Source organism: Saprolegnia parasitica (genome assembly GCF_000151545.1).
Source record: "Saprolegnia parasitica CBS 223.65 unplaced genomic scaffold supercont2.64, whole genome shotgun sequence".
Taxonomy (NCBI): domain Eukaryota; phylum Oomycota; class Saprolegniomycetes; order Saprolegniales; family Saprolegniaceae; genus Saprolegnia; species Saprolegnia parasitica.
In genome coordinates, this window is record NW_012156458.1 from 165,928 (window position 1) to 176,054 (window position 10,127).

At 59.0% G+C, this 10,127-nt stretch overlaps 4 protein-coding genes across 4 annotated transcripts; 3 read left to right on the forward strand and 1 right to left on the reverse strand.

Annotated features, from left to right (window-relative positions):
• Window positions 1-20: 20 nt before the first annotated feature.
• SPRG_10802 (hypothetical protein) lies at window positions 21-3,719 on the forward strand (the record flags this gene model as incomplete). Its single annotated transcript, XM_012350365.1, has 9 exons — window positions 21-370; window positions 430-592; window positions 651-1,696; window positions 1,742-2,471; window positions 2,518-2,613; window positions 2,662-3,169; window positions 3,215-3,300; window positions 3,347-3,585; window positions 3,641-3,719. The coding sequence occupies 9 exons, from the start codon at window positions 21-23 to the stop codon at window positions 3,717-3,719; spliced, it is 3,297 nt and encodes a 1,098-aa protein (XP_012205755.1).
• Window positions 3,720-3,819: 100 nt separating this feature from the next.
• SPRG_10803 (hypothetical protein) lies at window positions 3,820-5,970 on the forward strand (the record flags this gene model as incomplete). Its single annotated transcript, XM_012350366.1, has 9 exons — window positions 3,820-4,010; window positions 4,053-4,256; window positions 4,305-4,598; window positions 4,643-4,880; window positions 4,927-5,090; window positions 5,138-5,305; window positions 5,357-5,640; window positions 5,687-5,820; window positions 5,870-5,970. The coding sequence occupies exons 1-9, from the start codon at window positions 3,834-3,836 to the stop codon at window positions 5,968-5,970; spliced, it is 1,764 nt and encodes a 587-aa protein (XP_012205756.1). The 5' UTR covers window positions 3,820-3,833.
• A 127-nt stretch (window positions 5,971-6,097) lies between these two features.
• SPRG_20941 (hypothetical protein) lies at window positions 6,098-7,437 on the forward strand (the record flags this gene model as incomplete). The annotated part of the gene is made up of 6 exons (XM_012350375.1): window positions 6,098-6,180; window positions 6,226-6,376; window positions 6,423-6,731; window positions 6,775-6,964; window positions 7,020-7,153; window positions 7,211-7,437. 6 exons carry the CDS (start codon window positions 6,098-6,100, stop codon window positions 7,409-7,411), a joined length of 1,068 nt encoding a protein of 355 aa, XP_012205765.1. The 3' UTR covers window positions 7,412-7,437.
• Window positions 7,438-7,508: 71 nt separating this feature from the next.
• On the reverse strand, window positions 7,509-8,942 carry SPRG_10806 (hypothetical protein; the record flags this gene model as incomplete). The annotated part of the gene is made up of 2 exons (XM_012350367.1): window positions 7,509-8,701; window positions 8,823-8,942. 2 exons carry the CDS (start codon window positions 8,940-8,942, stop codon window positions 7,532-7,534), a joined length of 1,290 nt encoding a protein of 429 aa, XP_012205757.1. The 3' UTR covers window positions 7,509-7,531.
• Window positions 8,943-10,127: the final 1,185 nt, after the last annotated feature.

Genomic DNA, 10,127 nt, shown 5'->3' on the forward strand with positions numbered 1-10,127 from the left:
TCGTCATTGGCATCATCGAGATGGTGCTCAAGCCGCCGTACTACATTGACGGCACGGTTAGCGGCGCGTCTGGCTTTACAGCGCTGCGCGCGTTCCGGGCCATCAAGATAGCACGCGCGTGGAAGTCGCTGACAAAGTTGCTCGTGTCCATCATGGCAGCGATGGGCGAGATCCTCAACTTTCTCTTCTTCCTCGTGCTCTTCCTCTACATCTTCGCGCTCCTCGGCATGGAAGTGTTTGCGACCAAGTTTCAATTTGACGCCAACAACTATCCCATGCCGTTCAACTCGACGTCGCCGTCGACGCAGCTGCATCGATCCAACTTCGACACGATTTTCTGGGCGTTCTTCACCGTCTTTCAAGTCATCACGTACGACATGGCTCGTCGATTCTCGCTATAGCTATATGCGACATGACATCATATCGTAGGTACGACGAGTACCCAAGCGTGATTTGGGACGGCTGGATCAGCGTCGGCGCGATCGCGCCCTTGTACTTTTCCGCCATCGTCGTCCTCGGCGTCTGGGTCGTCATGAACATGTTCTCGGCGATCCTTGTCGAGAGCGTCATGGTCGAGCCGCCAAAGGAGAGCGTATGTCATGACCTCCTCTCAAGACGACGACACGAAGCGATGATGGGATGCTGCGTAGATGACGACGACGTACAGCTCGGACGACAATGACCTCCATGGCATCGAGAACGACACCACGTCGGACGTCTCGCTTAGAGGACCGCCGGTGCCGACCCGACTGATGCGGCACGGCCAGGCCACGATGCTCCGACGCGTGCGTTTGGCGCTGCGCCGGCTCTTCCAGCTCCACGCGGCGATCGTGCCGACCGAACCGGTGCCGCCGGACGTTGGCGTGCTGCACCTTTTGCACGGGAAGAGTCTCTGCCTCTTTAGCCGGCGTCATCTTGTGCGCCGGACGTGCATCAAGGTGGTCGAAAGCCGCGCGTTCACCGTGGGCATGTCGCTTCTGATTGGCTTTTCGTGCATCCTCACGGCCATCGACTCGCCGCTCCTGGACCCGGATTCGGACGCCGGCCGCTTCATCAATACGTGCAACTATCTCTTTGCGATCCTCTTCTCGGCCGAGATGGCGCTCACCGTGGTCGCGAAAGGCTTGGTGTTTGGCGACGACGCGTACCTCAAGGACGGGTGGCGGCTCCTCGACGCGTTTATCGTCGTCGTCTCGCTCATTCCGCTCCTGATGCAAACGTCGTCTGCGGTCTCGAGCCTCCGCGCACTGCGGTCGCTTCGCGCGCTCCGGCCGCTCCGCGTCATCAACAAGTTGCCGCAGCTCAAGGTCGTCGTCAACACGCTCTTCCGGTGCCTTCCGGACATGGGCCGCACGTTTCTCTTCGTTGGCTTTATGCTCTACATCTTTGGCATCATGGCCACGATCCTCTTCAAGGGCGCGCTGCAGACGTGTTCGATCTCGCCCTACAACTACGGGTCGAATAGTGCACCGCCGCCGTGGTTTCCAGCCAACTACACGGGCTTCTTCACGTCGTCGGACCTTGCGACCTACGACATTATGACGTACCCGCGCCTCGTGGACGACATGCTGCCGGCCTCACAAGCCATTGCACTGCCCGTGTACGCGGCCTGCAACCTCTCGACGTCCATCCTTCCGACGTCCAAGCAAGTGTGTCAATGCTTCAACGCTACATGGGCCTTGTCAACGCCACAAGGGTAGCTGTCGACCCGCCCGTCCTTGTCGTGTTGAACGTTTTGTAGGTTTGATAACATTGTCTGGAGCGTCGGTGGCCTCTACGAGCTCACGACGCTCGAGGGCTGGACCGCCGTCGCGCTGGCGTGTATTGACGCGGTCGGGCCCGATATGCAGCCGATCGTCAACAACCAAGTGTGGGTCATGGCGTTCTGGTGGGTCTTTATCATCGTGTGCTGCTTCTTCGTCACCAACCTCTTCATCGCGGTCCTCTGCGACGCGTTCATGCGGGAGAACTACGGCACGCTCATCACGGAGGAGCAAATGCAGTGGATCAAGCTCCAGCGCCAAGTGCTCGCGATGCGGCCGCACGTCATCCCGCCGTCGCCACCGGCCTTGTGGCGCCGCGTCTGCTACGACATTGTGCAATACCCGTATTTCGAGCACGTCATTACGATCTGCATTCTACTCAACATGCTCGCGATGACGTCGCAAGCGTTTGGCCAATCTTCGAGCACGCTCTTTGCCTTCTCGCTCCTCAATTACATCTTCTCGGCCATCTTTGGGCTCGAAGCGGTCCTCAAGATCATCGCGTTTGGCGCGGCGTACTTTACCGACGGCTGGAACCGGTTCGACTTTACGATCGTTGTCTTTACCGCGGTCAGTTTGATCCTGCCGCTGTTCACGAGCGTCGACCTCGGGACCGCGTCGACGGTCGTCCGTGTCTTTCGTGTTGGCCGCGCGCTTCGGCTCATCAAGAAGGCCAAGATCATCCGCAATCTCTTTGATACGCTGACGGTAAGGCGTTGAAACATTGATAGTTTTGGGGTCTCACGAGGGGTAGGTGTCGCTGCCGGCCGTCGGCAACGTGACGTCGCTGCTCCTGCTGCTCTACTACATTTACGCGGCCGTCGGCGTCCAGCTCTTTGCCAAAGTCGGGGTACGTCCGTCCAAACTTCGATGAATTTTGAGTTTTATATTCGAATAGTTTGATGGGGATCTGATCAACCGGCGGCAGAACTTTCAGTCGTTCTGGATCACGTTCCAGATGCTGATTGGGTTCTCGACGGGTGAAAACTGGGACAAGTTTACGTGGGGGATTTACAACATGAACCCGACGACCAACCCGAGCTGCATGGATCGGTCGTTCAATGAGTCCATGTGTGGCTTCAACGACGTGCCGGGCTGCGTCCCCCTCGACGGCTGCGGCTCGTTTCTCATCGTGCCGTACATGTACTCGTTCTTCCTCGTCATTGGCTACATCGGGCTCAACGTCTTCTCCGGTATCGTGATTGATGCGCTCGATGGCGGCGTCGACTCGCCCATCAACCACAACACGCTGGCCGAGTTTACCGAAAAATGGGCGATGCTGGACCCGCACGGGTCGGGGCTCATCACTACGAACCAGCTCGCGGACTTTCTTATGGCGACGAGCCCACCCTTTGGCTTTCGGTCGATTCCCGGCATGAACCGCCGGCGCGTGCTCCACGCCATCGGTATGTTTCTCTATATCTATCCAGTTGATACTACACGGTGGGTAGGGCAACTGGACATTCACATCTACGACGGCCAATTTGTGCACTTCAAGGACGTGCCCCGGGCACTTGTCCAGCGTATTCTGAGCGAAGTATCCACGGTTATTGGTGGTCGTGTCGATAGTGACAATCGTGTAGGGCGACCGAAAGAAGCTCTCGGACATCCAGCAGCTCATGCGCACCATGGGCATCAACAAACAGTTCGACGACATGTGGTTCAGTCGGCGCGGCAAGGCCGAAGTCGCGCGCTTCAAGTCGTTCACCGCCGTCTCGGCCAGGCGCCACGTGGCCATGCTTGTGATTGCGCGCTTCATCTACCGGGTTCGCCGAGCCCGGGCGCTGGAGCGAGCGCGGACCGAGTTGGCCGACGCGCAGCGGTGCGTTGATACCTTGATACGATCAAAAAGTCGGCACACGATATGGCAGAGATAGGTGCCACACCATGACCGTGCTGCCGCGAGGGTCCTCAAACCGCCCGACCTTGACCAAGTGGGTGCCGCCCAGCTTGTAAGATTGGTAGGAACCTCCTGGTGACACAGGCGATTAATTTATGATTTTTCGAAATTTACTAACTTATTAAGAAGAGTCGCTGAAACGCTGCAGTCGTAAAACCGTCGCAACTAAGATGGGCTGGGAAGGCGCGACGGGCCACCTCTACATGACGGGCGACCTCGTCGACGACGGCGATCGCGTCAAGCGCCACATGCCCGTCCAAGGACGCAAGATCAAGGCTCTCCAAGGCGGCTACAACGCGTCGCTGGCGCTTGTCGACGGCTGGGACCTCGCGTGGGTGACACCCCCGGTACGTCGTCGCGGTCATAGCGCGGGATTTGAAGCCGCGTAGGTCTTTGAACTCGCCAAGCCGCAGCACGACGTCAAGATCCACATGCTCGCGTTCGGCGCCAAGCACACGCTTGGCCTCAGCCTCGACGGCCACCTCTACGCATGGGGCGCGGGCGACAGCGGCCAGCTCGGCCTCGGAGGCGCCATCACGAGCACCAAGTCGCCCCGCAAGCTGCGCGAGCTCCCGGGTCTTGCCTTCACGTCGGTGCGTGTACATTCGACCAAAAACGGAAGCGAGAGCAGTAGGCCGTAGATTGCCTGCGGCGGGTACCACTCGGCGGCCGTGACGTCCACGGGCGCGCTCTACACGTGGGGCCGCAACCTCGAGGGGCAGCTGGGGCACGCGTCGTCGCTCTTTAGCACGAGCGACAATGAAACTCAAAACGGCGTGTTTTTCCACCCCAAGCACGTGGACGCGTTTCTCAAGAAGCGCTGCAAGCACATCGCTTGCGGTGACAAGTTCTCCATCATTCTCACCGACGCTGGCGACGTCTATGCGTGCGGCGAAGGCCAAGTGGGTCAGCTCGGGCAAGGTACCGCCGCTTCGGTTCCGCAGTGTATTGGCAACTTCTACTAGGTCGGTGCACCAAGCAGTTTCTGCCTCTGCTCACGCTCCTCGGCGATAAGGCCGACCCGTTCGCGCAAGTGGCGTGCGGCTGGGCCCATGCGCTCGCGCTCACGGCGTCTGGTCGGCTCTTTGCGTGGGGCTTCAACCAGTACGGGCAGCTCGGGCTCGACGACACCAAATCGCGCTTTTTCCCCGAAGAGCTGCCAGGCCTCCTCTTCAAGCACGTCTATGCGGGTGGCAACTACGCGGCGGGCATCTCATGTACCATCCGTCGATGATCGTCGACTACGATCTGATTGGCGGGTAGCGGCCGGGCGACTGTATGCGTGGGGGAATGGCCGCCACGGCAAGCTCGGCCACGGCCACAACGAGAACGTCCCTCGTCCGCTCGTCGTCGACGCCGTCCAAGACACGTACGTTCAGTCGGTTGCGTGCGCGGCGCATCACATGATCTTTTTTGCCCCGTCGTGGGTATGTTGTGCCACATGGTCTTTTGTAAGCTAGCAAATGGATCGTAGGTTGAGCACATTCAGCCCACGTGTGGCGCCATGTCGGGTGGCACGCAGCTGCGCATCTTTGGCTCGGGCTTCTGGGCGACCGACGACTTGACCGTGCGCTTTGTACCGGTCACCGACGGCCGACTGGCGCGCGCCGCGCTTGCCTCGTACGACGCTGCGACCGGCACCGTACGTGGTGGACTCGCAACGTCGCACTAAATTCGACGACTCGGTCTCTAGATTGCGTGCGAGGTGCCTCGCTTCGGCGTCCCCGGCGACTTTGCCGTCGAAGTGGCCATGAACGGCAAGCATTTCACGTCCAACGGCGTGCTCTTCAAGGTGTTTGTGCCGCCAACGATCGTTTTTCTCTCGCACAAGGAGCTGCCGTTGCTCAACGAGACCAACGAGGTGGTGCGCGTGCATTTACGCGGCGAGCGGCCCAAAGCCGCCGACATCCCGGTTGTTCGATGGGTGCCTCTGGACAGTCGGTGGCCACCCGTTCTTGTCGAAGGCGTCTGTGGCGAGTTCGCATCCTGCTCTAAAAAAGTAAAGCGGTTGACCTATCGGTAGGATCCCCAAGGCTGAAAGCGCGGGGGACGACGACGCCGAGGCGCTGGAAAACAATGCCGACGACGACGACGACGACGACGAGCATGAAAAAATGTTCCAGCTCGCGTTTCCGTCGCCGTCGTTCCAAATGAATCGTTCGTTATATTCAATCATCGACAAGATGTCCATTTTAGGACACTGTAGAGTCCGAACTTGTTGCGTGCACGTCGTTCAACGGCGTCGACTTTAGCCCCGTGCGCATCCACGACCCACGACCCCTTCCACAGCGGTCTCCCGGACCCTGAGATCGTGTATTTACTTCTTGTCTTTTAGATGACAGATTGTCATCGCTTTCTTACAATGCCAACATATATATAGGCCGCCATTACCCGCGTGGTCCCCAACGGCATTGCGCTGCCCGGCGACAACGCGATGGCGATCGAGATCCGCATGCAGCAAATGTTTGACATTGGCCAACTCAAGTGCCGCATCCGGTTCGCCGAGCCCGAGACGCCGTCTGTCCTTTCTCGACCGAATGGTCTATTCTAACGCTGGTATAGGGATGCGCCGTACCGCATTGCGTCGACGAATCTGTCCATCGTGTCGTTTAGCGTCGACGACCAAGTGGTCCACGCTTCGATCCCGCCGTTTGCCGACTGGCGCGTTGACACAATCTCGCCGCATCGAGACGAGTCCGACGTCGACGACGAAGTAGGTGTTTGTCCGACAAAAATAGACAGTACGGATGCTGCATTAGACCAAGAGCAGTCCACCGTCCCGCGCGTGGTACCAGCCCGATGCCCAGTGGTTCACCACGACGGTGCAGGTGTCGCTCAACGGCGGCGCGACGTACTTGCCGCCCATCTCACCGGGCGTCGCCGACGTGGTGGCGTACACGCCGGGAACGTTGGAGACGATCACACCGACCTCGGGACCGCTCAGCGGCAGCACGCTTGTCACGTTGCGCTCGAATTACTTTCATTACGACACGAACGACGCGATGGTGTCGATCGAGTACAACGGCGACATTCAGTTCGTACCTGGCTTTGTCAAGACGCTCCCCGAGGTCTGCTCACTGGCTTGCACACGGTACTACTAGTGAGTCGTAGGCCACGGATCGAGCGCTGACTTTCGAGATGCCAACCTTTTTCGTGCCGCCGCCACTGCCCATCGAGAGCCCGCGCCCCGGGGCACCGGTCGTGTACCCGCCCGCCCCCATGCTGCCAAACGCGATCGTCAAAGTCGCACTCAACGGCGCAACGTACGCACACGAGTCGTCGGTGCCGTTTGAATTTTACTGTACATCGACTCTGCCCTCGGACCCCGATTCCTAGTTGGTTTTATGATGGCGTAGACAACCCCAAGGTCGTCACGGTCGAACCGAGCACGGTCTCGCCCGGCGTGGTGCTTCAGATGACGGGCGAGCTTTTCCGAACGGGTCCGCTCGCCAAGTACAAATTTACCAACGTCGACGGCTCGTTCTCGGCGGTGCACGCTTTCATCTGTATCCAAATCGATCTCTCATGCGACGTCCCCGCACAATAGGACGTCCAGCCGACGCTGGTGGACGAGAAGGGAGTCAAGCTGTACAAAGTCGAGATCCCGGCCTTGGGCAAGGCCGCAGAGGGCGAGCTTTGGTTCTACGTTGCGCTCAACGGTGTCCAGTACAGCACGAGCGATGCTGCCAAGGTCACCTACGTCGACCAGCCCGAGCCACCGACCAAGGACGACAAACGCAAGCACTGAGAAAACCATAAACACAATTGTCGTCAACACAACCGCTTGCAATTAGCTAAACATCAATACAGAACACGGTCACCGATCACCAACACAACTGGCCTCGACAACTGGTCTCGACGTCAGCACTTAGACGGTGGACTGGGCCGGGAGCTTGCCGGCGGCTTTGAGGTCCTTGACGACATCGCTGATCTTGACGCCGCCGTTGAGGCAGCCGCCGCAGTTGTGGAGCGCGATGACTGCGTGGTCGTTGGGACTGATGACCGGCGACCCGGACGACCCGCCCTCGGTGTCGACCATGTAGCCGACTTCGTTGGCGACGCAGCTGTTGATGTTGAGCGACTCGATCGTGCCCTGGGCGCCGCTGTCGAGGAGGTACCCGATGCGGCGCGGCTTGCCCGCGGGGTGCTGCGGGATGTAGATCTGTTCGCCGAGCTTGGGGCCAGACGCGCGCGCCTTGAGGAAGCCGTACTTGGCCAAGCTCACGCCCGACTTGAGGTTGAGCTTCACGAGCGTGTAGTCGAGGTTCTTGTTGGTACGGATGAAGGTCGCGCTCGTGGCGACGATGGTGCCGCGGCAAGCGAGCTGCTGCGTGTTGTTGGGGTCGCTGCACGTCGCGCACTCGGCGCCAAACTCAAACTGAACGTCCTTGGCCGCGGTGGCGGTGCCGATGCAATGGTTGTTGGTGATCAAGTGGCCCTCCGAGCCAAAGAGCCAACCGGTGCAGAGCGACGTGCCGCCAATGAGGAGCCGACCCACGGCCTGCGCCTTGGTGTACTGCGTCGGGAGCGAGCTCTTGACGCACACCGCGGCCTTGGTGTCGTCCTTGCCGCAGATGGCCTCGGTCGGGCGCGGCGGCACACCATACGCGAGGCCGTCGATGCGGAAGGCGTCGACACCGTCAAGGAGCGCAATGTCTTCGCGCGGCGGCGTGTACGAGAGCACGATCGAGCCGCCGGGAATGTACTCGGCGTAAAAGTTGTCGCGGTCCCCACCCGTGTACTTGACCGACGTCGCGCCATCGGGCGACGAGAGCGTGAGGACGGCACCATTCGGCAAGTTGAGCGAGTCAAAGTGCAGCGAGAGATACGACGCGGCGTCGCGCGAAATGACGGTGCGCAGCGGCACCGACCCGTTGGACGAGAGTTCGTACGGAGCCGTGCGACCGATCTCGTCGGCGCCCTGGAAGCACGTCTGGCCCGCGACGAGCGACGCCGCGAGGCCAACGAGCGCAGTGAGCTTGGCAAACGAAATCATAGTGATGCAGATGTGGCAAAAGGAAAAGTGAGGTACGAGTCGCTGGCCAAAGCGTCAGTACTAGTGGCCACACACTCACTCGTGGATCTGATGGCATCCATGGGCGGTTGAGCCAACACGAAGGCATCTGAGAACCGAACGCTGCGATGCTTGGAGAATGCACCTGAGAATCGTGCGGATTCGTACCCTTTGGCGCACAGCTAATCGCCGATGGCATCGGAGCCAACGCTCTCGCGCGACGTCTGCCGCACTCGATGAGCGACTGGGTCGGAACGAAATCCATCGTTCGAACTCGATACACAAGCTACTTTTACTTCAACACTCTACTGAAAGATGAATAGCGTGTATCACTGGGCTGGTCTCGAGCAGCTTAGCAGCGTTCGTTTGCCGTACGCGTAGGCGCAGTTGACAATGTTGACCGCATCCGGTACGGTGCTGATTTGGCGTACCTTGTCTGAGTCGGATACCTCAGTTATGAGATGTGCTCAGACAAACGTACTCAGATTGAAGCAGCCAAGGTGGGACTCTCAGGTCATTGGAAGGGTCACGCACCCACGAAATCATTGATCCGAGAAACATCATCTGATGGGATCTGGGAGTCCAGAACAATGTGATTTGGAACCGTGCAGAGCCAAAGACGACTACCGGTACTATGTGCACCTGGTCTTGGCAGACTCATGTGGCAGCAATTCACGTTTGGCTTGCACGTTGCATCGACCAACCATACTACCCGTTAACTTTGCACATTCAAACGATCATTTGCACGCAAGACCATAAAAACACGCAACGGCAAGGCGTTGAACCGTGCTACCGCGTGAACTCAGACACATGTCTGGTTTCACTTGTATCTGAGTAGTTTGCTCTGATAATCGTGGCCTGCGTGCATATGATGACACCGGCAGGTTCGACGCGCAACCAGCCTTGGGTTGTACAGGGCCTGGTACATGTACATGTACTTAGCTCAGAGGAACAGCCCAGTGACAACGGCCCACTTTGCATTTGCGAGTGATGGGTTGAACACAGATCCGTTGGTGGTCTGATTCACGCGGACTAAACACGACCCACATGTTCTCCTCGCTTCTGACCATACCGGTACATGTATCAGCTATATGTATCGTCTTGTGCTTCATGGCCCTCGCCCGCCCCACATTGCTCTTCCTAGCGCTCGCGCCACCAGCTAGTTCCTACGTAAAAGTAGCTTGTGTATCGAGTTCGAACGATGGATTTCGTTCCGACCCAGTCGCTCATCGAGTGCGGCAGACGTCGCGCGAGAGCGTTGGCTCCGATGCCATCGGCGATTAGCTGTGCGCCAAAGGGTACGAATCCGCACGATTCTCAGGTGCATTCTCCAAGCATCGCAGCGTTCGGTTCTCAGATGCCTTCGTGTTGGCTCAACCGCCCATGGATGCCATCAGATCCACGAGTGAGTGTGTGGCCACTAGTACTGACGCTTTGGCCAGCGACTCGT